This window comes from Cephus cinctus, unplaced genomic scaffold, assembly GCF_000341935.2.
Source record: "Cephus cinctus unplaced genomic scaffold, Ccin1 Ccin1_scaffold0160, whole genome shotgun sequence".
In the NCBI taxonomy this organism is placed as follows: domain Eukaryota; kingdom Metazoa; phylum Arthropoda; class Insecta; order Hymenoptera; family Cephidae; genus Cephus; species Cephus cinctus.
In genome coordinates, this window is record NW_014332886.1 from 2,762,890 (window position 1) to 2,785,367 (window position 22,478).

At 38.1% G+C, this 22,478-nt stretch overlaps 4 protein-coding genes across 6 annotated transcripts in view; 3 read left to right on the forward strand and 1 right to left on the reverse strand.

Moving 5' to 3' along the window:
- Positions 1-40: 40 nt before the first annotated feature.
- LOC107263569 lies at positions 41-589 on the forward strand. The gene is made up of 2 exons (XM_015730908.2): positions 41-329; positions 392-589. The coding sequence occupies exons 1-2, from the start codon at positions 88-90 to the stop codon at positions 549-551; spliced, it is 402 nt and encodes a 133-aa protein (XP_015586394.1). The 5' UTR covers positions 41-87; the 3' UTR covers positions 552-589.
- Positions 590-784: 195 nt separating this feature from the next.
- LOC107263566 (spermatogenesis-associated protein 6) lies at positions 785-3,101 on the forward strand. 2 transcript variants are annotated; one of them, XM_015730900.2, is made up of 8 exons: positions 785-1,116; positions 1,195-1,554; positions 1,623-1,742; positions 1,874-1,974; positions 2,051-2,119; positions 2,237-2,653; positions 2,703-2,790; positions 2,862-3,002. In XM_015730900.2, the coding sequence occupies exons 1-7, from the start codon at positions 1,069-1,071 to the stop codon at positions 2,776-2,778; spliced, it is 1,191 nt and encodes a 396-aa protein (XP_015586386.1). In that variant the 5' UTR covers positions 785-1,068; the 3' UTR covers positions 2,779-2,790; positions 2,862-3,002. The 2 variants fall into 2 exon arrangements, with proteins under 2 accessions (XP_015586386.1, XP_015586385.1); XM_015730899.2 differs by having other exon boundaries at positions 789-1,116; positions 2,716-2,790; positions 2,862-3,101.
- Positions 2,139-5,973, reverse strand: LOC107263565 (nitric oxide-associated protein 1). 2 transcript variants are annotated; one of them, XM_015730896.2, is made up of 6 exons: positions 4,424-5,959; positions 4,063-4,359; positions 3,646-3,970; positions 3,351-3,568; positions 3,097-3,280; positions 2,139-2,662 (listed from the first exon to the last, which is right to left on the reverse strand). In XM_015730896.2, the coding sequence occupies exons 1-5, from the start codon at positions 5,715-5,717 to the stop codon at positions 3,099-3,101; spliced, it is 2,316 nt and encodes a 771-aa protein (XP_015586382.1). In that variant the 5' UTR covers positions 5,718-5,959; the 3' UTR covers positions 2,139-2,662; positions 3,097-3,098. The 2 variants fall into 2 exon arrangements, with proteins under 2 accessions (XP_015586382.1, XP_024936849.1); XM_025081081.1 differs by lacking the exons at positions 2,139-2,662; positions 3,097-3,280 and having other exon boundaries at positions 3,411-3,560; positions 4,424-5,973.
- A 434-nt stretch (positions 5,974-6,407) lies between these two features.
- The window catches only part of LOC107263570 (MAP kinase-interacting serine/threonine-protein kinase 1), a 47,812-nt gene continuing 31,741 nt past the window's right edge, over positions 6,408-22,478 (forward strand). Inside the window, exon 1 of the mRNA XM_015730909.2 lies at positions 6,408-6,740. Coding sequence (XP_015586395.1) covers positions 6,711-6,740 — 30 coding nt within the window. The 5' untranslated portion in view covers positions 6,408-6,710. The remainder of the gene's footprint in view (positions 6,741-22,478) is intronic.

Here is a 22,478-nt window from a genome sequence, read left to right on the forward strand (position 1 = left end):
TAATCACCCTACAAGTACGTCATACCGTTATACACTACAAAATATTTTTGATACAGAAATCAATAACATTGAACTACAGATCGAACGATGGATCCTAATAAACTAAGGTTTTATACAGAAAAAAATGAAAAGGAAAATAGAAATATAACGCTAGTGGAAGAATTCATACCAATGCCTCAATCAAAATCTGTAACCAAAAAGTTTTACGCAAAACACGACGTCATTGCGATATCCGAAATTCCACCAGAATATATACAAATTATAGAAAGATACGCAGCACTGACACCAAAGGATATTTATTCTTACAAACCTCCGACTGTGAATATGGAGTAAGTAGGTTGCAGCTTGTCCTGACCCATTGATAATAATTTTAAAAAAATACTCTTCACAGTTACGGCTGGTTTACGAAACCGTTAATACCAAGATCTCTGGACCCGCGGCTCCACTTTCCAAAAAAGCTTTGCGATTTCATTGAGAACGAATTGAAGTTGCGTCAATTGAACAAGGGCGTACCTGTTAAAAAATTTGTCGGAGTACCATTCAAGGCATGATATCCAAAAACATGATTAGTATGAAAAGGATAGATAAGGAGTATGAAAAAGATAATTTTTATATTCTCGTCACGGACAAAATAAAGACCGAAAGATATCTTTGTAGCGGCAAACTTCTTATAAAAATATCGATTACTATAAGACTTTTTTATTATACTTTGCTCACGTGGTATCAAGTAAGATTCTCAGAGATGACTCGGATTCAGACAGGTAAAATTCAATAGGCGTGTTGTGCCATTGTATCCTGGCAACGTATCCTTCACTGCTTCACACCACTCCTTTCACAAGATGGCCTAGAACTTGAAAGTGTCGAGATTTTTCTACGAAATATACTTCCCGCAAGGAACTCCCGTGGTATCTTTAAAGTCTGGTGGATGGACTATAAAATTCAGTGTTCTAGGATTAAATAGAATGGGGACCAGGATCGTGGATTTGAATTTTCGAAGTGATCGATCATTGGTCTAAATCTAATAACGGTTGACATTACGGTGCACATCAGTTCTCGAATTAATCGAAAATGGCTGGACGTGGTTTTTGCGTCAAGATAGAACTAGATTTACATGCGGTAAGTCTCAAATTATGTGAGCTGGTTAAGTGACGTATTAAATCTACAACGTAAATTGAAAGTCGAATTCATTTGCAGATTACGTGTCCTGGGGTCTGGCTATGCCCCAATGGCAAAGTGGCATTGCAAATAAACACAATGAACTCTTGTATCGAATCGCATAAGATAACGCCAATATTTCCATTGCTCTTTCACGACAAATTTACATTCAAAAAAGTATTTACCGGCGTTGTCACTCTGGCTGAGTTACAAGACAGGCTGGAGAATGAATTCATTTATGCTGAATTAATACAGTGGTCTTCTCCATCAAGTCGCGGTGTCATTTTGGCAACTTTTGAAACTAACTTGTGTGACCTCTTATATCCTGCACCATGTTTCAAGGGTTTACTGGCTGGAGTGGATGTTGACTTGCTTATGGAACCAACTAAATACTTTCCTGTAATTGTAATTTATATGCAAGTCATTCCACGTGACCGGCGTATTTGTTAATATATAAGGTATTACAGGGTATACTGGCGCCAAAAATTGAAGTGTCAACTCGAACTGTCATAGAAGAAGTTATTGGAATTTGTGATACAAGCTTAACAGGAGCACACATTGTAAATCCAAAAGTCATTCATTCGAAAGTGAGTTTCATCGAATTAATGTACGATTAATAATATAAATAATTTAATGTGCCCGATATACGGTAACGTTGTAGAGACAAATCTATCGGAACAGGCTGATTAACGTTCGTAATGGAACTGAAATTTTGTAGAATCCTCCATGTTTCCATAGGAAACGACCAGCAAAGGGTATTATAAGACAAAGGAGGGTATGCCATAGTCAAGGCAAAGCCAAAGTCCAAACTTGTCTATCGTGAGTACAATATCCTATACTTTTGTAACAAATCTCAAAGTATTTGTAATATTCGATACGTCAAATTTTATTATAGAAAATGTCGAAGAAAACTCTCTAGTTCACAGTCTCCAACACCATGTCGTTGTGGATCCTGTTCAAGATGGTAAACTTCAAAGAAAATATACAATTGACATATGTGATATATTATATATACAATAATGTCTTATATACATTCACAATAAGAGATTGCACTATCGAACCGCTAAATTCATTGTTACAGTTCCCGACAAAAACCAAATAGTACCGAAGGGGCTCGAACTTGCTCTCCATGTTCGTCAAATCGTCGATCACGATCACAATCAGAACGATGTTATCATGCGGTCACTAAACAACCAAAATGTACGTGCCCACCCTCATCGCCAGAAAAATCACCGGGAGTCTTGACTGTTTGTGGCGATTCTCATATCTTTGAGAGCTGTCCAGTTTGTTCCAAGTACAAGTGTTACTTTGCCTGTCACTCTAACGATCAGGATGATAATTCGGATAAAAATATCGATTGCAAATGCAAGAAAAATCCGCCAAAAGTTCACAGGCAGTCAAAATTCTCTGAACGAACTTCCTTAGATAAAGGAAATAGTGACTGTACTTGCAGACCAAGTAGCGCTCCCAGTCCTCGAGAAGATTCTTCAACATCGGTGTAAGTATCCTAGAATAAGAACGTTTCTCGTGATAGATGGAAAGTATAGGAATATTTTCCAGATTGAGAGCAAAGCTTCGACAGTTGCAGAGAGCCAAGGCAAAGCTTGCTTATATGAACTGTAGAAATACGGACGAGTGAGTAACTCAGATTGATCAAGGTATAGTTTATTATCTCAATTGAAAAACTGTATAGCCATACGTCTTAGGAGGAACGAATGCAATCCCTCTTGTGAGCGTAATCTGGACCAAGGAAGTGGGAGACATGGTTTCTATAAGAATTTGGAGAAATTCTATAAAAGAATGTACAAACAAGCTAAACTTCGTGCGCAGGAAGTCGACTGTGTATAAAGTGTAATGGGATTATAAATTTTTTAAATTATACTTCAATGTCAAATTGTATGGGTATATAGACTGTTGTTAATAAACAACAAAACAACTCACATTTATATTCTGCAGTATACTTGCTTTCCTCTCTTGTATGCTCGAGATTTCTTTACCCTTGGACCCCGAAGTGTAACAGACTTCCTCAGAAGTGCTGGTGTTCTTAAATATATTCCTCTACCTTCAGGTGTCCATGCTCTTACAGTAATCTTTTCATTTTCGTCGGGTGTAACGGATATCCAGCCTACAAGATGTAAAATATGTAATAAAAACGTCATAGCTATAACAGCATAACTCATAGCAAGACGTAGTACCTGCACTGGACAATACAACATCAGCAGCAGATTCTTTAAGTGTTATGCCAATCGCTTCAAAAACTTTTGATTCTAATTTTGGCCAAAGTTTCAATCTTTCAGGGTTGTTAGTGGGTACTGCTAATGCTTCTGTGTGTAATAATTTTTCATAGATTTCGTTTGCATCTTCTGTCCGGCACATAGTAATGGGAAGTTCATTACTTGCAAATACTGTGCACCTGAACAGATTAACCAAAATTAGGTATGGAAAATATTTCATTATTAAATTAGAAGAATTTTATATATTATGACATACCGTATAAAGTCTCCTGAAGTTTCTATTAAGTCTAGCCTGCCTAATCCGGCTAAAAATAATGTATCTCCTAGATGTAAGACGAATGATCGTGGAGAAATTATTTCTTTGGGTAAAGTTAACATTAATTCATCCGTTGATAGTAAATGCAAAAATTGATCGTGCTGAATTACACCTGGAGTATCAAAACACCAATGGCCACTTTTAAATTCTGGATGTTTTTCATCCAAGCCAAACTTATGAGTACTCTGAGTGTCTACGTTAGCTATATAGCGACCAGTATAGTTTGTGATTCGCGGTTTTTTCGAGAAAGTTTGGCCGACTTTTCCTGTATAATACAAAAAAAAAGCCTAATAGAATATGACATATATTGTTTAAAATTAGACTACTTATGTCTAAAGTTACTCCATGAATACATACCCTCTAATGTTGCATAGCGTATCTTTCCAGTTTGCAGGAACTTATCCTTTCTAAGTACTGCTTCATCATTCTTCTGGGAGGTTTCAGATATCAGCCTCCTTGTCCTTAAAAGCAAACGCCAGTTTTGTGGATTTAAAATTGGAAATTTTAATAAATTTAAAGTTGTTCCAGGCCATGGTGCAGTTGTTGCACGCTGTACGAGATCAACAGCTTGCACTTTACAATAATCAGACTGAATTAGTGCATTAAACAAGGAGGATTTCCCAACATTGGTGCAACCAATCAAATATACATCTCCTATAATTATAAAATATTTTGAAATACTGAATCATTTTATAATTTTCACATATCTATATATTACCTCGATATTCCCATTTATTGTGGAGCTTATTTATAAGTTCCTCGATACCATAACCAGTTTTTGCTGAGACTAATAAAATATCTTTAATATTAGCTTTGCCTATTCCTGATTCTTCTAAAGATTTTGATAAGCATTTTTTGACATGTACAAAAAAATCAGATGAATCCTGTGGCAGCAAATCTACTTTATTTCCAACGATAAAAACTGGCACATGTTTACCAACAATAGACATAATATCCGGCCAGACACTACAAGGAAAATCCATCAGATCAACCATTAAAATAACTGCCATCTTTTTCCCTTTTAATTTCTTTAGTAATTCAGGATATTGATCTGGGGATACATTGACTTTCAATGCAGTATTATAATTTTTCATAAAGTGACACCTCTGACATATCATTGTTTTCAATTCATTATTAGTTCGACCAACGAATAATTCAGAGGGCAAATAACCAGGTATAGCAATATCTCTGCAATGAAGAAGAGCACCACAACCACCACAAGGTATTGAGCTAGTACCAACATCAGGTTTTGGGGTACCGTAATATGAAGAGTAAGAATTATTTTCATTTTCATCGTTATAAAATTCGTAATCCACCATCCAATTTGCTGGAATTTGAGACACATCATCAGTCGATAGCGCTGTTGTGTCATTTTCTTCAGAACTCTGTACCAAGTAATCATCAAAGTTTAACTCCATTTGCCCTAATGATTCTGTATTCTTTGCTTGTAAATACTTTTCATACAATATTCTGTACCTTTCATTCAATGGCAGAGGATTTTCAAATTCATCTTGGTCAGATATGATTTGGCTCTTAGCTACATTGGAATATGGCATTTGAATAGGAGCTGTACCTTTATTTTCTTCCAAATGTTCTTCCTCTGTCAAATGTTCATGATTCTTATCTTCATGATTCTTTTCTTCATTTGTAAGATATTTCAAAGCAATACTATATGCAGGTGTATTAATAAGTTCGTGCCATGTTCTCATCTTTTTTCTCATCATTCTCATGTTCTCAATCCTTTTATTGTTTGCATATCCAAACTTTAATTTTCTTTTTTCAAAGTAATCACTGTACAATAATTTACTCCTTAATGCTTCTACTTTAGGATCAATTTCTGGCAATTTATGTCGAGCATCCAACTGCTGAGTAGTAGAATACAGCGAGTTTGGAATAATCTGGGTATTCTTAACATAACCTAACATCAAAGCACGTTGCTTCAACGTTTTGCAATACTTGCAAATCGTCATATAATGCGTGGTAGAATACGAAACGTTTCCAGCCGATAACATATTGTAGAAAATATAAAATTACTCAACATCAATTCAGCATTAAGCACAAAATATTGTATTACATTAATCTCTTTGCTAAGACGCCGGTTGTCATCGTTGTCACACCGTTTACACTTATGAATGCTTATGAACTAAACTTATGAGTGAACATCGACATGTACCTTATATTGCACATTGTTATTTTTTTCAGTTTGCACTACATATTAGACATACAAGAAAATAAACATTTCCATTGACTATTTCATTTTTTATTATACATACAGCAAAATTAATAACATCGTACTGTGCATCTTATACATTTTATAGTTGTAGCTCAATTTAGATAAATTTTTTATAAGTGCAAATTACAAGAATTTAATCAAATTTAGACTTTCGTATAACTTTATAGTAAACTAATTTTGCTAACTGATAGGTCCACAAGTTTTTCTCTAGGATTGTTGATTATCGTATAACTTAAAAAATTTTAAAAGGTATATATTTATATCCACAGTTACAGGCCAAAAATAAAAATAATATAAATTATAATATGCAATACTATTATTATTCTACGATAATTTTAATTCTTTATCATCTTGTTTTCATAACAAAACGTGACTAATCATTATCCACCTACATAAAAAAATCTACAAAAGATTATTAGATTTCTAAAAATATTTTATCTTTTATAATTTAAAAGAGTCATGTCATTCTTATTTCCCGCATTTTCATGAATCGAATCACATCGATAGAAGCGCCCCTGGATTCATGAAAACGATGAACGCGCGAAAGGAATGGCTGACGGCGTAAATGCGCATAAGACCGACTTTAAAAATGGAAAAACGCGAATCGAGATGATACACAAGTAATTTATTTTCACGGAATGTTCTCACTTATCGCCGATGCTTAAGATGTGACCTGTTGCGCATCGATTTCAGAATTTGTCGTTGACAAGTACTATTCACGTGGGCACGCCTCAGATCTCTATCAATGGGCTGAGGTGTGCGATGTGTATCCATGAGCGACGAGATGGCCGGGTCGGAAAGGGTATGTACACTTTTTTATGGATTTTCATTGAGAATAAATATGGATTTCTTGCTATCACGTCTGCAAATCCTTGTGGTATGTGAGAAGATTGTCCGAGTGTACTCGAGAAGCTATAAGCGTCCTGATTTTATGTCAAAACACGTGGAAATACAAGACCGCGTGCGGTAGCGGCCATCTTACTATTGCTTTCTTGTTTATTTTGAAGATTTCAAATGTAATCTTGATTTTTGCGGGAAACTACACAATATTTATGCTTCCTGAATGCAGAAAAATATGGCTTTTCTACGTGGCACAGCTGTTTAATCAGTCTGTGACAGAATAACTTTATATTATTTTAGATTAATACGAATATTCCGCCATCTTACCGATACGCTGTCAATTACATCATACACCGGCTCAGTAGTGTTTTTTTTATACGTATTTTTTATTTGCTCTTGTATAAATTCTTCATGGCCTTTGATTTTTTTATATAAACTAATTGTATAATCATAGCTTTCAAGGTAGCTGGTAGTTATGGACTTTGACATGAAAAAAATATGTTTTTGGAAAATGTTAAAAACTTATTTAAATATTTGATAAGTTCAAAAGATACACTCGCCTGATAAAAGCAGTTGGAATATTCTCGGGTAACAGTTATGATATTTAACAGTTCAATGCTAATATATCGCTCGCTATTGAAATCATATGCATATTGTTATTAATTCGCAGGTATGTCTATAAAATTGTCAAAGAATCAAGTACCTCGACTCACATTACTGACCAATGAGAATATAATCACAAAAATGTTCCAACTATAATTGCCTCCATACAAATACATTACATTCACATAATTAATTTTATCGACGCGCAAATAGAATCTCGTTAGAAATACATCTTAGCTCACGAACATAAAGGAACAAGTTAAAAAAAGTTCGTGTGCTCATTTTGAAAAATCAAAAGTGAAAGTACCAGTAGGTTGGGCTGATTGCTTCCATACGTTATGCGTGTTAGCTGCCGTTTATTTACACCGTACCATACATAACTGCTCATACAGTCCCAACATTCCATATGTGATACAATCATCATAAAAACACTCGAAAGCACAGTATACCCAATTAAAATAAATTGACCAAACGAGGGCAAAAGCGGCAGAGACCTTGAACGCGAACAAAGGAATCTGCAATACCAACTGATATATCCGTGGTGCTCAATCACGTTCGTATATCATAACGTGTTAAAAATTTCTAATAAGGTGCAGTTGCGTCATCTTTAGGACACAAATACTATAACTCATTCGTGTATGAATTCGCGGACGTCCCAGGAAGCCGAGAATCCTGCGGAACACGATTATGCAAGACTTTGAAAGTGGTAAACACATTGTAATAGGTTAACGCACCTAAGCCGATCTTCTTCAGTAAACAGGATATAGAGTACACCATCAAGTACAAGAGAAAAATCTGAAACAAAAAGTTCCGATCCAATTTCTTTTACCAAGCTTTCCTCTTAGAGTTATAAACAAAGCTAGCCAATCAACGTGCGGGCGTACACACTGAGCATCCAAGAACGCGTTAAATGGGAGATAAAGGATGCCCAGCGGATACAGCCGTGCGTTGATTGTCTAGCTTTAATTGTTTATAACTTTAAGAGGAAAGCTCGGTAAAAAATGGAACAGGACTTTGTTTCAGATTTTAATCTTCTACTTGATGGTGTACTTCATATCTTTTCATTCTGGTACACCCTGTATACGCACACTTATATATACTATATATATGTATCTATTTAGGCATATGTAAGCACCTGGTATGAGATAAATACAAGCTACATAGGCCAGTAACATCCTAGACCCGGCAACGAAGATACATAACTTCCTCTGTATCGATTTCCTGATGCCGAACATTGAAGTCTGTCGAAAATTCTTAAAACTCGAGAAAATGACTATCAGCATTTTCGTATAATACTGAATACAATAAGACTACAGGCGAAGAGAAAGATATCCTATACGTACAGCCAATCGTTAAATTCCTTCGGGCCGGGAAGAGAAAAAAGGGAAAAGAGGTGTGTAGCTACAGGAACGTGAGCAGAGTGCAAATGAATCGTTCACGTAAAAGTTCAGTCAGACGTCGCAGCACCATAAGAATCAAGGTTCAACGGGTGCAATGTTCTACAGTTACGTCAGTCGAAGAGGGCAGTAGCGGACACATAAATTTAATTGAGATTGAATCTAACTAGAAGACTAGGAGAATTACATAAAAAGTATCGTCCCTACGTTTTAAAATATAACCAGCTGTAATGCCGCCTCGATTGGACAGTAGATTTTAGACCAGTCGAGAGTGTAGTCTTCTTTCGGAGGAAGCGCCGCTGCCAAAACTACTGCGCAGCGATGCTAGTCGCGTGACGCGTTCTAAGCCGAGGGTTTAGTCCGTCCTGGTATAGGGTTAACGTCGTGGTAAAAGAATGCGGCATCTGCCCGTTTCGTTTTCACTAACGAAACGCGAACTATCCTCATCCGGACCAGGTTTACATTTCGTTAGGGTTGAATAAAAATTTATAGGACAATAGGAGAGAGGTAGGTTATTCTTATTTGGTTATGAAAATTCACTTTTTGTATATTTATTATACAAACAGAATATAGATATACAGAGTATAATATACGGACAGCAGAGCACCGATGATTTAATAATCATTAAGGATTGTTGTCGGCCATTCGTCCTGGATTCTCAAAGCTCCTGCTTCCCAGTTGATTTTACCGTCTCCCGTTCTCACGCTATGCGCACTAAAATAACCTGGGAAAGTGGCGTGATGCCGGCTTCGCAGTTGGATCGTGGATTGTTGATTAATTATTTCGGGAGGTCCGATCTATTTTGTAACTGATCTGCCTTTGCGAATATCGTAATGCGTTCTCATAAGAAACCTCTGACGTGATGGGATAGCGCTAAGGAATTAAAAATAATATTCGAGAACTTTTATGATTTTTTTTCTCAAAAAAAAAAAAAGTAAGAATCTTGGTATCACGTGTGCACGGTATATACATACTAACTCGGTCTACTACGTCGCACTGCCATTCTCGGGGTCTGCTGTCAAACGTTTCGTTTTTCTCTCCGTTGCAAATTCCTTGGCGTCTTTTGCGTCCAAAGAAACTAAATAATTTTTTGCAACACGTTTCATCGAACTGTGCTCGCTTTATTACTGTTTGACGATTGAGATTTCCCGTTGCTAACAGAAAACAAGAACGAATAAGTGACGTCATATTTTACAGACATTTAAAACTTTTCTTCACTTCACTCATGATAGTTTATTCAGGCTTCGCGGGATGTCAACGGGAGCTGTTAGTTTGTTGTAAGTGTCCTTAAGGTTTATAGATGTCTTTACGTAGCTCTAGCATTGACGTATGAGCAATGATTTGCTTATGGAACATTAATAATATATATCATTTTTCACATCTGTTTCAATTTTGGGTCGAGTAAATACCCGCGGATATCGCTTATCGCTGGAGTGATATGCAAAGGCGAGCAAAACGCGACGTGGGTCACGTGTCTAAGCCGATTTTAAAAGACGACGCAATATGAGAGAAGGAGCGATTAGCTTATATCGTGTAGAAAATGAATAGAAGCTTAACACGATAGCCAATCTACAGCTTGTAAATTATAAGTCAGTTCGCGATCCGTGAGAAATTGCGGAAATTTATAAGATACTCGTTGTACAATTAAATGCGCACTTCCGTTATCGGCAACTTTCCATATCGAAATGTCTGGCGCGAAATATCTAATCTGCATGCAATTTCACCAAGGTATTGCACGAGATCCTGGAATCATAAAATGTATGTATATCTCCGTGCACTTTAACCCCATCGCGAGGTGACATTTAGGGGTATCTTATATCCCCTTATGAAGAAATGATTGTCGGATATCATAAGGCGAACTTTTAAGAACTTTCTATCGGAGTGACGCGTTTACGATTTTTTTTCAAATTTATAAAATATAACCAGTTTATTTCTCATCGTTAAGAACCCTATACTTAAAAATTTCGTGTTAATAGCCACGTAAAAAAAATAAACAAGGAACTACGCAACAGTTCAGTTATTAGCAGTGTGTCGGGTAAACAAAAACTGAAACCGAAACAGCAGTCGAAGTGCGAGAGGAACGTACGTATGTGGGTCAGGGATGATTGCCGAAGCTTTGCTTCCACGTAGCTCGCACCAAGTCGTGATTAAATTGGGCTCTCTCGTCTCAGGCCGATATTGCTCGAGGCATAAAGTCGTGCATATTCCTATATTTTAAAGGAAAAGAGAAAAAGTTATACAATATAATATAAATCGTATACGTATATTCAAATAAAACTCCTAGCTTTTCATACGTGGCTATCGAAAATGTAGTTCGAAAAATAGCATTCGCATCCAAGTAAGAGTACTCATGGTAGAAGTATTCCAAGAAATAATTTCATCACTAGACCGTTTCAGATCAGGAATTCGAATAATAGTACAGTACATAGAGTGGAACGTTGATAAAGACCGGTGTTGATGAGAGGTGTTTCGTGATGTGTAATAAGTAATAAAGATTTCCTAGCATGGAAGCTGATTCGGTGTCGCCACCTGGCGTCGCAATTGAAACTAACCTCTCGTCGATTTCGGTTACCTAAGATAACGCTATACGTTTAGGCACCGAGGAAATGTACGAGTTGCGCGCGCAACGTGTCTCGTCTCGGGGAGTTTTCGTGCGTCGAGACTTTAACGATTTCAGAATGTTTGGCAGGTTGTATAAGGAAATTGGGTGAGCCGGGAAAGAAGCGTCTTCCTTACTTTCAGCAAATCAAAGTGAAACTAATCCTACTTTACCTTACCTTGTCGTAACCATGAACTGTGTATTTTCTCATTATCACCCAATCTACAAAACAAGAACTTCATGCAAGCTGTGTGTTTCGAATCACGTAGCCCCCGAAGTAGGCGACCCTCAGTCTTGTTTACGGAAATCGAGCCGGTTGACTGCGATAGTTTTAGCAGAGCGTAACGCTACGTAGATACTACTTTTGCACTTGAAAATTACACCGACATAAAATGGTCTCGCGCAGCTAACTCTTGATACTGGGTGTTTTTTAATAGCACGACTTGTGTCGACGTTTGTCAGCAAACGCAAACACGCATTTCTGCAACTATAGTAAACATGGCTAAGGATCCTCTTATGCTGTTACACGTTTGGTGGCTCGTGTCAACGTTAGAGTAACAGTGTGCGGACAATTGTCCACATTTCTCTGCTGATATTTCAATTGGAAAGCACCCACTGTGGTAGCAGATACGGTCGTTTAATCGACAAGTGTTACCGACCGAGTAAATGAGATCGACAATTACCGATCAAGGCGACAGATTAATGAATAATATACCTATACATTTTTTACATTAAAAGTTTTGGGTATTACTTAAAGTAACGACTGAGATTAAAATTCGCTGTAATTGGTTACGAGAAACGTGAGTACCCGTAGTTTAGTGGTACTCGTTTGCCTAGTTGCAACTATCAGTTACAAGGTTATGCGCATCGATGGGAAGTTATGATACGAAGGCACTATATGCGTGAAGTTGTTCTCCTCCATTTATGTATACCCGCTCGCATTAGTATGTATATCGGTTTTAGGTGGTCTTACCCTTCTTTTAAGTTTGCCGGAGAGTGTTTCATGGTCACGGTCGGACGATAGTCACGTAGGCCAAGTAATATGGCCGTCGTTGTTTCATCCTCTTACTTTACCATTCCGTCTCTTCTCCACTCTCCCAACAGACTCGTTTTATTCTCTCGTCGTCTAATCGTCCAATCTTCAAGACGCTGGGATGCTTTATCCTCTCTACCGTCTTTCCTCGTCTCTTCCACAAGGTTCAATTCCTCCTAGTGTGAAGAAACCGAATGAGGGTAACCAGGCGCGAAGCCGCTGCCTTGTAAACAAGCTGTACTTTCGGCAAATATTATTCGCGCTAGTCCCATCCTCGGTTACGTAAGTTACGTAAGGCATTTATTCCATCTCATATAACGGGTGATACATAAGTCACGTAACTGATTTATCATGAATTTTGTATAGTGTATGTCACGTACGTATACAGAGAGGACGCCGGTAGCACGATGTATTTCCTAGAGTGGGGCTACATGACGTCACCCAAGAAACTTGCAAAAGAGGATCGCGCACCGCATTTCTATAAATGCAACAGACGCACGGCAACCAAGGAAACATTGCGGTTGGTCGGAACGTGAAAACTCTTGCCAACCAACAGTCGATAAATGGTTTACGGTCATACAACCAAGTGTCTATTGACTATTATGGAATATCATGTGGTCGTTGAGCAAATGGGTCCCAACAATATTATACCACTGTAATAATAATAATAGTGCATATACTAAAATTATCCAGGTACATATTTTGGTAAAATGTACCCAAAAAAGGCTGAGACAAAGTTGCCTTAAATCTTGAAAAGATGAAATTCAACCTTGGAGAGATCAAACTAGGTCGCATGTATATTCGTCTGCAACATACTGCATCTCAAATACAGTTTTAAAATAATTCACTTGGCATTTGACGTCACGAGAACAAATGACCACTTGATTTTAATCATGGCCGAACATATGTTTACCAATATGGTCTTCCAGTCTCCATTCACGTGTATAGGCTGTTACATTCGTTGCTAAATACTCGAGCAATCCAGGAGCGTGTTAAGTTGAGAAGGGCCCTGCTTATATTGCCATCCAAGCTCCTAGAGATTGTTTACAAGATAATTGTCGTGGTCAGGTTTTTTATTATTAACGGTGAAAGTCTTTCGTGAGACGTGAGGTCTCGTGAGGATGGTAAACAATGATCTGACTCGGCTCCAGGCACGAAGCATACTATCATTATTGCACTGTCATTAGTCATAGAAAGTCCTAGAGATACTCAAACCGCTCGATTTTCAAGATCTTAACCACAAAATTACGACTAATAACAAAAGCACGATCGCATTCCGACTGGACAATCACATCTGTCGCTCGAGGAAAAGTCTTTTCTCGACAATAAAATCACTTTGCAGCATTCAATTGACTAAATGTAATCTAGAACGATCCACAGTGACCTGCTGTTATTACATAACCATAGTACTGGTTCCAGTTATACAAGATGGTAAACAAAAAGTACATACCATTACGTATGCATACTATCTGCTTCACGTAAACGGAGTAAATTCTTGTACATAGATATACATACATATATAGACGATGCGTAAACTGCGAATTTCTTTAGACTTTGTAAATAATTTCCTCGCCATTGTATACTCTAGAATATCTCCCGCCAGTTAATACTGTAATAGACTGTACATGTCATCAGCAACATTGTTGTACGATAGATAGCAATAAAATAACGCAATGCGCGTAGTAAACAAGTCTAGTAGTAAATATTCTCCTACTCGTGCCACGTCTTAGGAGACAAAACTTTACGAATATATATTCTTATACAGCTGTGTATACGCAGGTATTGTAAAGTGGGTGGAATGTCATACGCATGCGCGTACGTGAATACGTGCGACAATCGCATAAATATAGGCTGGGCCAGTACGATATTAGCCGTATACAACATGTGGCTACGTATTTCGATGCGAGTCTCCGATGGTGGTTTACCAGAGAGAAAGGAGGAGAGCCGAGGGCGTCATGTGGAATGCGTAAGCAGGCGACTCCTTTGGCTTAATTCAGTGCACTGACTAATGGCAGACGTCGCATCTTACTCGACTATCGACTATCTTCTTAAACCAACCAGAAGCACGAATCTTTCTTCTTGGTAAAAATCTCATAGGAGTCGACCTCGGCAGGAATTCTCGTATTAATTTTTCAGACTAGTAATTCTTCTCAGATTTTTCTCCATTTTTTCCCAGAAACCCATTCGACCTTCTAAGGTTAACGTAGCATCTCGTATTGCCTACTTGCATATTTTTAGGTTTTTTTTCCTTCTCTCTCTCTCTCGTGCGATAATACCTATTGTTCGTCACTACCTATACTCGTATGCCACGAAACCCATTTTTACAGCGTCTCAGTCCACGCTACCTGATCGTGGCAGGCATCGTGAACAAGTGCAATAACCTCTGGTGAAATGTACGTCTAAAGAATTGGCGTTGACTTAACCGGCTGGAACTTCTGGTAGCTCGATTCCAATCCGACGCGTTACGGCTACTCGGACACGAACAAAAGTGGGTGGACTTGTCCACTGAATTTATTAAATATTTATACGTATATTTACACGATTTATTCGAATAGAATCCATTGAGTCGTTTGAAAAGTTAATTACTACCTAGGATGAATTACAGGTTGGGATTGAGAAAAATACACGATCATGAGCTGCTATCGCTAGAGGTAAAACTATTGCCAAGAGGGTGGTGTGATGCCTGGTAAAATGGCTTAGGCTGTGCTAGGTTATAGGTCCGAAACCTCTCATCGGCGTTTCCATTACGTCATGACCTTCAACCTAGTTCTTGGGTTATGTCAGCGTTGAAAGGGTGCTACTTCAGGTTTCGTCAATAGTTCACTACGGCTGCGTCGAGCTAATTGGGATATACTTGGACAATTAGGACACACCCTTAACGTTCAACTATCGGTATACATATACTTCGTGGTGGCGTATATAGACAGCAGTCTCGAAATATCGACGGATCCTATACGGCAATTACGCTAAGCTCTACGCGTTATAGTTGATACTTTTCAATAACAGAAGCGAATACCTTCAAGGCGCACGTTTACTAGTCGCGCTTATATACTTTGTATAAATTACACGATTCCGATAAACAACGCGTGTTATTGAAAGTCATACGAGCAGTGACGATCTACGAGGATCTTGTCACGTATACTTTTGTGCCTATAATAATCCATAGGGTCATTTTACGTATATATATAATCGTATGGTAAAATTTAAAAATGTTTTTACATCCTAAGCAAAAGGAACAAATGCAATTAGCAGAAAGAGCTTGTAATGGTTAACATAAAATTTAATGATTTCTCGAAGTCGTCAAGCGCCCGGAAGGCAGTGAGAAAATTATGGGTAGTTGCATGAAAAAAAAAAGAAATTAATGATAGACATTCAATGATAGTAACTCGTCCTACTGTGGTTGGAGAATAGGATGAAATTGTATTTACACGCGATATTCATAGACGTCGTGACGATAGAAGATTACTTGGCGATTTCGCCTTTACGTTTCTGGCAGCAATACAACCTTTACGCATTTCGTTATAAATATACTGGTTCATAATATGCGTCCTCGACGGTATTACCGTGTTGATTGGAGTCTTGCGAATGGACTCTGGGTATTGTAATGAATATATATTTTTTTATGCACAGCTACGTCATCTTGTATATAAGTCAGCATTGCTGAACAGTCAGTCCGATTCTAGCGCGACAATTTCGCCACTTCCGGTTCTTACTCGAGCCATACAAAATTCGAACGCTGACTGCGCGACGCGTGGGCGAAATCGAGTGACAGGTAAAAACGGGCTAATCGACGAAATCCTTTTTTTTTCTCCTCCACCTCAATTCTTATGTTCTTCCACGAAGTGTAACATGGTAACGCTTTTTGATTCTCGGAGTGACTTCGTTTTTCTTTTCTACGCTAACTCAAGCGAATGAGGATCAAAGGGTTTCGTTATTCTTATTATTATTTTTTTTTTCATTTGCCACGTTTACTCGTCTTTCTAGCGGATTCCTATGGGAATTATTGTATTGTATATTGTTGGAATTTTGAATGTTTCCGATTAATAAGAAAAAGCAACAGAGCGACAAATGTGTTTAACTTTCCAAGTAGGAATAGTGCTTCTTATATGCAAGGAGACTGATAAGGAACGACACGTAAGTAAATACAGTAGCGCGAATCGCCTCGTGAACCTCAGCATTACGACGCGGCAGTTTAGTGAAAATGATTCACTCTGTAAAGACACTCGGCATTGCCTTGAAAATGTACGCGTGGATAAAAACAAAATACCCGATTGGATTCCGGAACGTATCGCAAATTTGGAATTGCCGGTAACGAACGTTTTGGCCGGTTTCGATAAATTTGGTAAATAGAAAAAGTAACTATACCGTGATACCGATCTACAAATATGATTCATTGGACAAATCACATAAGTTATATCTCTCTGCTGTTTCAGCACTGGGAAATTAAAACTGTGTCTACTAAACTCTGAGAATCGCATCACGTGATCCGATCAATCATTTTGTCGACATCGGTTCATAAGTATGACTCACTCGTCTGTATTGTTACTTGCTGTTCGATATATATTTTTTGTGTATATAGTGTATCTACACCGAGTGTATGCACGTCTGTCACCGTACTGTTTAGATATGATCCTTTAGCCAGGATTAAACGTACTCACTTCGAACTCGTAGGATATTATTACATCATTCTCAAGACGCAATTAATACAGAGGAAATTGATCGCCTCGATAGTTTAGATAATACATAACAAATTAACGATCGGTTCCGTGGAAGTGAGTGTGACTCAGCGTAGCACGTGACTACAGAAGCCTTTCGCGGCTACGCTTGCAAAAAAGACTGGCATACACGCTTCCAGGCTGTAATGTCACTTTCGATTAGATTACGAAGGAACATGGATGTAGGAATGGATTTAAAAAATTTAAATAAAAAAGCCAACAATTTATATATATATATAGTGCTATAACAGTACAAGATTTTTTTTCTCGTGATCCAAAATTGTGTATCGCGAATAAAAATATTTTAAGACATATGAGTGGTAGGTACACGATGAATGAATTAGACGCGAATCGCATAGCTTATTACGTGTTACGTTATTCGTTCTCGATAACGTGAAGTAGGAATATCGTATTTCACGAGATGGATAATTCGAAGAAAATTGTCGTAGGTATTATCGGACCGCGAGAAACGTGGTTTCCGAGAAGCAATTGGGAGCAGTATCTCGCTCGACGACTGCTTGACAAAAATAAAATAGCCACATGGCGAATTTCCACGGCACCCATATACATATACACGTACCTACTATCGACGCAAGTAGAAAAGGTGCGGGACTGCTCGAAAGTACGCGACGAGTGCTATTCTTATCGATGATGGTTCATTATTTGTCGTGTCTTCTTTTCTCTTTTTTTTCTTCAATTTTTCTTCTTTCAACTTTTTTCACTGTCTCATTCTTTCCTTTCGGAGAGTTTAAATGCATTGGAAATTTGCGTAAGTTGTGTATATATATATATATATTGTATGTAGATACGTGCTGTCGTGCACGCTGCGTCGTCTTTGGGCGGACTTTAATAGACGCGCTAAATTTAAGCAAGGGAACTTCGTACTTCCCGGATGAAAAATGCAACGAGGTGTCTCGCAGAGCGTACGACGATTCCGGCAAACGTAATTTAACTAGACTACGGAAGGAGACGGGTACTGTGGTTGGCTGTGATATTTGTATGTATACTTTTTTCACTAGCGTCCTTGGGCGTCTCGCTGCAAATTGCGCAGGGAGCTGAGATGTTAGAAAATTGAGAACAAAATTATTTAAAAATGATTGAGGCAAAATTCAGTTAACCGACGTAAACTGTCTAGCGTCGTAGGATGTTGTTTTGAGGTTAGTCGATCTCTTTTATCAGATCGTGCGAATATACGTGTTATATGTTTTGACTTTGTCTATAAATGTCTCTGTACGACATAAAGCACTACAAGGATCACTTGGGATTGCAGACGTCATTTTTATTCTTGAATGAATCTTGTTTTATTTTCTTTCTTATTCCCTGTGGATAAGACGGTGATTTAGATTTTTTTTAGGCGACGCTTGGTAAATTAAAAAAAATGCTCTCATATTACTCGATGCCCGAGAGAATAAAATTCAATAAAGATTGTCGTCTAGCTTCGTATCACAGTCCTATTTTAACAAGATTGGACAATTGTCCTCGAAGTTAATTTTAAAATCAATTTTTAGAATATCGTGAAAAATTTCTTTTCGCCTCTCCGACCTCCATACTGCTATATAAAATTTGCAAAAAAATATATAAAAAATTTTTTTCTAATTTTTCTATTCTCAGTCTTACATATTCCTAAAATCTGTCAACTTCCCAGAATCTATACTGAATCTATGTCGTAACCGAAATACATAGAAACTGTGTAATGTCAGAAGCTCGACGATGAACGTTCATTAAGGACGATAGTAATCATTAGGCGGCGAAATGTCTGCCGAACGACTCTCCCACGTGGACGAGCATCCCGTAAACGAAATACGTATTTTTGTATCGCGTCTTTTAGACGGCATCACGCCCGCATTGAGATCGTCGTCGCGGCGCCAGAGACACGTGCGTTCGGGTAGACTCGGGAGATTTCCCTAGGTTCGAACACGTGGTTGACAATATAAAAAGAGCATCGTACGACATTTTCTTCTCGGAAAAAAACCATCAAACTCAAACATCTTGGCAGCTACAAAGTCGCAAAAAAAAAAACGAAAGAAAAAAAATTCGTAGAACCGAACAAGAGACCTTTCAAGAAAATATATCTATACCTCGCGCGTTACTGCCTTCCCCATTTTCTTGCGTCCTTTATTCTCTTACGCAACGACAGCATCAACCATCCTCTACCTCGCTGCTACTAATTCTCACAAGCTTGTACGTTCTGCACACCGCTATTTCTACCTACGCACATAACCTATTTCTGCGAAGCAACACGGACACATGCGAGGCTAATCCTATTTTTATTTTAAATTTCCCGCTAAAAATTCAAAGTTTTCGCCATGTCTTTTCTCTACTCATAATTACATAACGTAACCATGTAACATCTTGGTGACTATCGAATTTTAATCCCCGACCCGGCTTCTCAGATTCCTATACCAATGGACCGTGTATCGCGTATACGTAAGTACACGTATTCTGATCCTGTTCGCGTTCCTTATTCCGCTCGATTCCCCCACGTTAGTCAACAACAGAAGAAACTCTGCCAGGCATCAAAAGCGAGTGGTATAAATTCGAGAGCATAATAATAATAGTGAGCTAGGCAAGGCTTAAACAGGATTACGTAACGCGTCGTCCGAAAACGCGTATCGCGAAGCCCCCATTGCTCCTAAACATTGTTTACCTTACGTACTTTGCATGTGGTGTATGGGGGTCTTATCGAGGCTCTTTGTTTCTACGACGAAATTCGCGATAACGAGTTTTAAAAGCTCGTGCAATCCATCCTTGAAATATTTTACCAATCGACTGATATAGATATACTATATTTAGAGATACAACGTCGCACGTTAATTCTCACAGTACGTTATTACTGTTTCCTATTCTCCACGTATAATTATTTTCGAGATAGTTTCGTCTTACAAGGGGAGGACGCGAGCTTGGGGTCACGGATTTAGGAGTCCTTTTGGGGTAGGAAAGTACTTTGTAATAACAAACTGCAGGCCAAGTGGCAGGACGCAACTCGGACCCATTTTCAAATGTGAACGAAATTAACTTTCCTCTGTCACTATCAAAAGAACATTGCCATTGCAACGAACAAGAAGTTGCATTCATAAAATGTGCATGGTGTGAACATAATTTATGTTTTGCATGCTTTTATGATACATACCATCCAAATAAATGTAAAGGCTATACAGAAGCCAGTAGTGATAGCGAATAATAAAAAACATATGTACACCTAACAATACGCTTTGAATCTTTATAACCTTTTCCAATAAACCAGTGTCTGATAATGAAAAATAATAGTGTTCCAATGGACTCATTTCGTACGTAAATTGACAAAATTGTTAATAGATAAACATGGCTTGTCGGGTGGCAAAAAAAAAAGAATTAATATAAAAAAATTTACGTGTGATGGGAGAATCGAACCCTGGCCGCTCGGGTGGTAGTCAGGCGCGCTGCCACCGAGCTACGCCGCCTTCTCGAAAACATTGGCAACGGTGCAGGTATACGAGTAGTACTGCGTTTTTCAAACCGGTTTTTCTCGAAAACGGGTCCGAGTTGCGTCCTGCCACTTGGCCTGCAGTTTGTTATTACAAAGTACTTTCCTACCCCAAAAGTACTCCTAGATCCGTGACCCCAAGCTCGCGTCCTCCCCTTGTTAGTAAAAATTTAAGTTTTCGTAACAGCCGTTAAAAACTTTCAACTACGAGTCCAGCATTATTAGAGATACGAAATATTCGTATCTTGGCTACTCGGTACAAGTAACTATATATAGATATATATATGCGTATATATCGTCCTTTGAAAATAACTCAAAGTGAATTACTATACTTTACAATATACACAGTGAAGATTGGTGCGAGTCTTTATCGTTTTCTGTAAATTTGACTCAGATACAAATGCCTCCACATTATAACACGTGCTCGGCTTTCTACGCAGTTTTGGCACAGTTATCTAATTGAAAAAGGAAGCCGCTGTGACCAAGGTTAGTCTTCTCGCTCAACCGGTACGATCAAAGTGGAATTGATAATGAAAAGCACTGTGCAAACGCTTGCGACTTCATTTTTGCGATAAATAATAAATAAAAGCGAAAAAGAATATTACTCGTGTCAGAAGATAAAAAAGCAGGCGAAGTTCCCAATCAGTGAAAGTATTACGTTAATGATTTAATAATTATCGCAAACTTTCCTACAGTATAGGAACACTCGTGTGTTTATGGTAGACGTTTATTCACGATATATTTATATCACGAGTATATATGTATACATATATAGTTTCACCATACCGCTCCGCCTTTAATCCACGTTGCCGAATCAAGCACGTATAATTCGCCACGGGATATAATTTTTCTCTGGTTTCTACGTATAGGCTTTTTTTTCCTATTCATTCAATTTCATTATTTCTCCCTCCGTATGGTTCTTTAAGTATTTCTATCGGAAATGTTTCGCTGTTTTTGAATATAACCTAACCTAACTCAGCCTCCCTCAAAGGCGTGTACAGATATAGCTTTTCTATGCATGGAATTTCCAACGTTGCCTCGTGCACTATTGTCGATGTCCATGATAGAGTACATATATATATATATATATATATATATATATATATATATATATATATTTATATCGGGACATATACGTGGTATATTATGTAAGGAAATATATATGTAAATACATAAGCTGAGCCGGGGCGGAAGGGGGGGGGGGACTACTTTACAGTCGAGTGACAAGTCTGCAAGTCCTGACGGCAACGTAGAAAAGGGTAACTGGATTCTAGAAGTGGGAAATAGAGGACAGAAGACAATGAGAGAGTGAGAGAGAGTGAGAGGGGAGGACAGAGAGAGGGAGATATAACGAAAGGGAAAGGAGATGGCAGTGGATGACGATGTAGTCTAATAAAGTCAAGGTTTCGCTCTGGCGTAATAGTGCGATGTACCTCACGAGGTGACTGTACCCTGACTAATCTCGTCTAAACTGGAACTCAGGATATTGTCTGTCCAGTGAAATAGTTACGACGAACATATTCACGAAGGCAGACTGCACCGTGGTTTAATTTGTATGAGTCAGTTTCGTAATCAGTTACCTTCATCTGCGACGTAAACAAATAAACGATATCAATGAAGTTGCATCGTGATATCGATTACGCTTTATTTCCTTAACTGAGATAATCCGTATTTGAGCCCATTGATTGATTGTTGATTAACAGCGATAACTTGGGAAATTCTATCCGACTGAAGATTAAAATGGTTTTTTCCTTCTTTTTTCAATTTCAAGTCAATTCAATTCTCATCAGTTAGTTTTTGCTTGCGGGATCCGCACTGGAATCCCCTACCGTCCTATTCTACCTGGGCTACTCGTCTTCTGCTTTCGGTTTACGTCATGGCTCTATCGGA